The sequence below is a fragment of the Penaeus vannamei genome, chromosome 17 (genome assembly GCF_042767895.1).
Source record: "Penaeus vannamei isolate JL-2024 chromosome 17, ASM4276789v1, whole genome shotgun sequence".
In the NCBI taxonomy this organism is placed as follows: Eukaryota; Metazoa; Arthropoda; class Malacostraca; order Decapoda; family Penaeidae; genus Penaeus; species Penaeus vannamei.
In genome coordinates, this window is record NC_091565.1 from 31,930,305 (window position 1) to 31,935,319 (window position 5,015).

At 34.5% G+C, this 5,015-nt stretch overlaps 1 protein-coding gene across 14 annotated transcripts in view; it reads right to left on the reverse strand.

Moving 5' to 3' along the window:
• The window catches only part of rdgB (retinal degeneration B), a 53,341-nt gene extending 48,427 nt beyond the window's left edge, over positions 1-4,914 (reverse strand). For all 14 annotated transcript variants that reach the window (XR_011399206.1, XM_070132232.1, XM_070132222.1 and 11 more), the window contains exons 1-7: positions 4,660-4,914; positions 3,306-3,444; positions 2,572-2,775; positions 2,183-2,322; positions 1,041-1,158; positions 246-776; positions 44-118 (exon numbers count right to left, since the gene is read on the reverse strand). Coding sequence is in view for 13 of the 14 variants with exons in the window: in XM_070132232.1 (XP_069988333.1) it covers positions 44-118; positions 246-776; positions 1,041-1,158; positions 2,183-2,322; positions 2,572-2,775; positions 3,306-3,444; positions 4,660-4,899 (1,447 nt within the window). In the remaining variant the exon portion in view is untranslated. The remainder of the gene's footprint in view (positions 1-43; positions 119-245; positions 777-1,040; positions 1,159-2,182; positions 2,323-2,571; positions 2,776-3,305; positions 3,445-4,659) is intronic.
• Between the last annotated feature and the right edge of the window lie 101 nt (positions 4,915-5,015).

Consider the following 5,015-nt stretch of genomic DNA (forward strand, 5'->3'; position numbering starts at 1 on the left):
CTGGATATTCATCTATCACAAAAATCAAGCATAAAAAACTCACCTTGGCAGTCAAAGAACTCTTCATCACTTCCTGAAGAGTCTGAGTCCCTTCTAATACTCTCCATTCTCCAGTTTGCTGTAAAAAATGACGTCATTTTAGAACAAGCAAAAAAAAAAAAAAGATATGCATCACATGTATAAATTTTCATTACAAATCTTCAAAGCAGTTACACAAAGTGACCAATTGTATTTTTCAAGCTTACCTTGGTTCTGGGAATTTAATGTGTTTCTAGATCCACTTCTTGACCAAGACCCTCTCTTTCTGGTTTCATCGGTAAGAACACTGTCCATGCTTACGTTCAGCTCCCTTCTTCTGAGCTTGGGGCTCGTACCCGAAAATCTTCTACTGTCATTTCCATCCATATTATTATTATTATTGTTTATATTCTTCATTCCTCCCTTTACCACTCCCTCCTCATCCTCGTATAAATGACGCTCACCTAAATCATTGCTAGTCCTAAAGGAATCGCTTTGACTCAGCTGTTCTAGATTAGGGGTTCTATCAGACGAAACACTAGGGCTTTGAGGCAAGTCTGCGTTAACTTCTGGCGTAACATTTCCTCTGTCACCTTCCTCCTCCTCACCCTCTTCATCTTCCCCTGCACCATATTTTTTAGCAAGAAGATCCTGGGTCTCCTTTTCAATGTTACGTATATCCTCTATGGTTAGCCCCCACCACTCATCCATCCAGGCCCAAGCTTGTCTGTGGGCCCGAAGCATGGTCTTCCTAAGAGCTGAAAGCAAAAGGTGGAATTCAATCAAATGTCAACATTAGTTCTAAGGCACATCAATCATTATATGAAACTATATAAGGATCTTACTCACAATGATTCTTTTCATAAATAATTCAAAACAAATACAAAACTTGATGTATAAACCTAATTCATATATATACATATCACTGAAGCATCTTATATCTTAATCAAAAAAAGCCATTACACACCATACATTAGTACACACATATACCATAACAATAGTACAAGTAAAAAATAACTTACCAACATCATGAATAAATTTTTCAATTTTTGTCTGCATACCCCAGTAGCGAAATTCTACCTTGCATAACTTGTACGCACACATAATTGCCTCACCTGTAGGCAAGGGAGTTGGTTTATCCTGGAAGAAAATATAATATTTTTTCAGTAATAAATACAATACTTTTTCACTAACAAAAAAGATATAAATATAGATAAAAAAAATATATATACTGTATACATCTGTGTATCTATACATACATGTACACATATGTATAATAACACTAATAATACCAATGATAAAATAAAAGTTTTCCTGACATTCTTCTTCCATTTCCATGTTCTTCCTCTTTTTTCTCACACCCATTCCACCTCTCTCACTTCTTTTCATCCAACCATCTGTCCCCTACAAAATAAACTTCTTTTTTCTTTCGTTTTGTTCTCTTTTTTTTCATCTATATCTTTGTCTTTTACTTATTCACTCTATCATATCCTTCTCTAAAAAAGAAAAAAAAAAAAAAAAAAAAAAAAAAAAAAAAAAAAAAAAAAAAAAAAAAAAAAAAAAAAAAATATATATATATATATATATATATATATATATATATATATATATATATATATATATATATATATATATATATATATATATGGGCAGAAAGTATACCCACAATCCTAAAAGGATAACCATCAAATCATTCTGAAAAAAGGGTAAATATCTCATATATTTTCCCACTTTTCTTTTCTTTGTTAATCTAAGTTGCTCTACTACACAGCTTCCTGAAATTTTACAGCTTTCAACAACTTTTACTGTGCAACACCAAAAGTGTCTCTGCTGCTAAGCCTATTAACCACCAGACAAGAAGAAAAACAAATTTTGTATATCATGTTGTGCCTTCATGCAAGGCTTCCTATCCTAAAAAGGCAGGCATTTGTCATTTCTCAAAAAAAAACAACTAAACTTGTATTTTGTACAACAAAAGCCTTTGTTGTCATGGCTTACACCGCACTTGTAACTAACATCTTGAAAGTTTCCTAAGAAATAAAAAATAATGCACTGACTTAATAATTATAAAATGGGATAACAGGCTACTATCAGGCTATAACAATACTGATAAAAATAAACCCCAACTCGCCATGTCCTCATCCATCATAAACAGCATAATTACCTTGCACATTTCCCAGTACTCATTAATCCAATTATCTCCCAAGGGTCCACGACTGGTCTTTTGTGACACATATTTACGGGGATCTTCTTCCTCCTTGTAGTCAGCTCCATACAACTGGTCTCGCACAACATCAATGAGATCTTAAATAGAAACCACAACAAGAATGGGTGTTGAATACTGTTCACCAGGGAGAATTAATGATTAATCATAAGAGAAATATATCTTATGATTATTAAAAAATCTAAATCTATAGCTATAACTGTTCTTCTGCAAAATCTATATAACCTGAGAACAAACAGGAAAAAGCATACATAATCCAAATACTCCTATAACTTTTCAAAATATCAATCTATTCTAAGATTTTCATGGAAATGATCTCTTTCCCTTACCAACTTCCCTCTGTTTCATCTCTGAATTGGAGAGCTTGAAGACATTCTCTTGGTGCCCCCCATCGTTGAAGTAGTAAGTCTCCACTTCCATGCTAAATTTCTCCACAAAGGGACAAGTGAAGCGAGTCTTGGTATAGGGATAAGCGTTCCATGCCTCCTCTTCTACCGACAGGGCTGACTTTGGGATGAGGGATTTCAGCCACCCTGGAACGAGGGATAAAATTAATTCCACTCACCACCAATATTCACTGAAGCAAAGAAGACTTTAGGTGGGAGGAAAGAGTGGAAACAAACAAACAAACAAACAAACAAAAAAGGCTCAGTCTTCATTTAATTCTTTATCCATTTTTCTTGATAAGTTAAGTTCCAATTCTCCATTATATAATTTTTCATTCATTAAAGACAGAAATTTAGTAAGTGGAACACTGTACTTTAAATTATCAGTCCATGATATTTGGATCTCTCCATCAAAACCACTTTAGTGTATAAGATAAATCTACTTATGATGAGGAACAGACAGGAAATTGTGAGTAAATATTGTATTGTGCTGACTCCATATAAAAAATGTCCAATAACAATATTGTTTAACCACATCCAAAAGCACATACCAAGAATGAGAGATCAAAGTGGATCTTCACTATATATCTAACACTATATAACAACTCTGTATGTTAAAACTAATACTGTATTGTAAAACCTCAATCCACTTAGCCTTCAGTTTTTCTCCTACATACCTGGTAAATGGCTGCCAACATGGTAAACTTTATGGGTGTATTGGCCTCTGCCGTCTGGTCCAGGGCCATTTTCATAGGGCTCATTGACCAAGATCTCAACGCCACTTCCTTCGCCATGACTCTCTTGCCGGGACTTTTTCTGTAAAGGCAAGATCGCATTAATGGAAACCTAATACAAAGGGGTTTAAAGATGAAGTAGAGAAATATAGAGCATTAAGGACTTTCAATAGATAAAGCTTGGGGGAGATTTAGTACAAAAATGCAATTTCATACACAAAGCTTCAATACATAAAGAAAAAAAAATAAATAAATAATAATAGTCACAACAGCCATGACAAAAGTAACACACTGTAAAGAAAAGTTGATAAAAAAGAAAAATATAAAAAGAAAAAAAAAATTATGTGAAAGCTTCCATCAACACTCCAGGCAAAAGATATTTAACCATATATCAGAAATCAGTTTGAAAAGCAGTGCAGCATTAGCATGGCAAACATGTGCTCTGAATATATACACTTAAAGAGAGAGAAAAACGCTCACTTAAAAAAGGCATAACATCTCATTCAAAAAACATTAATCCTTTCCATACAAAGTCAATCATTAGAGTAATCATCAAGTTTGTGAAGCCAAACATCTATTCTTTAATGACTTCATAGTTACATCACACTGTATATCTGATACTTCTGCTATACATCTTACCTGCACTATGCCCCTAGACAGTGATACTCCTCTTACCAAACTATAAAAATAATGAAATAATTTTTCAACTACAAAATTTTATTCTTCACACCTTGCATAACTCTTAGATAAGCTGCAAAAAGTGATTTCAGTTTCCCATAACCTGCATCTATATAGCATATATCATTCTTTCATACATCTTTTACTACATAATAATCAACTTCTACTTTCACAGAAATGATCACATAAACATGGATCACAATGCCTTGAAAACAAGGTACCAATATGCTGTTCTCTATAAGCTCTTTGTAATGATTTAAACAAATATAAGCCAATACCCAAAAGGTAACAATACAAATACAGCCCATTTTGTGATACTACACAACTCAACAAACTAATTCCCGTGAACAGATATCTGAAATCTACATAAAGTAATTGCATTACAGCTGTTTCACTGTATATGAAAACTCACCTTCAACTTTTCTAGTACAACTAAAATACATACTCTGCAAGTCCTAGTGCTGTTTCCGTGGCAACCACTACCTACATCTCAACATCTCATGGTGCTTCCACCTGATACTGTTACAGTTATTTGCTGCCAGGAGATTATAAGTGAGCAATACTTGGAAGACTGTAAGTGTGGGTGGGATTGTTGCGGCCACAGAGAGCCCAGACTCACCGCTAACATGTAGAGCTGTGCGATCCTATACTCCTCCACCGTTAGTGGTAGAGGTATCCGATACTCCACCGTTAACACCATCTTGTTGGCAGCAGTGTTAAAGACTGAACTAGCTGGACTCAGGAACCCAAATATCCATTCACTTTTATATCTATTTTGTGTTTCTCTGGAAGGAAGGAGAACTCCATGCTGTTGTATTGGACCGTAGTAATAAAGCTTCTTGCTTATAAAATACAACATATGGGGTAAAGAAGGTGCAACATTTGCAAATGCATGCCTACAAGTGAGCTGCCTGTACACAAAACACAAGTAATGCCATCACCATCACCAAGCTGCACTATCAGAAGCACAAATGG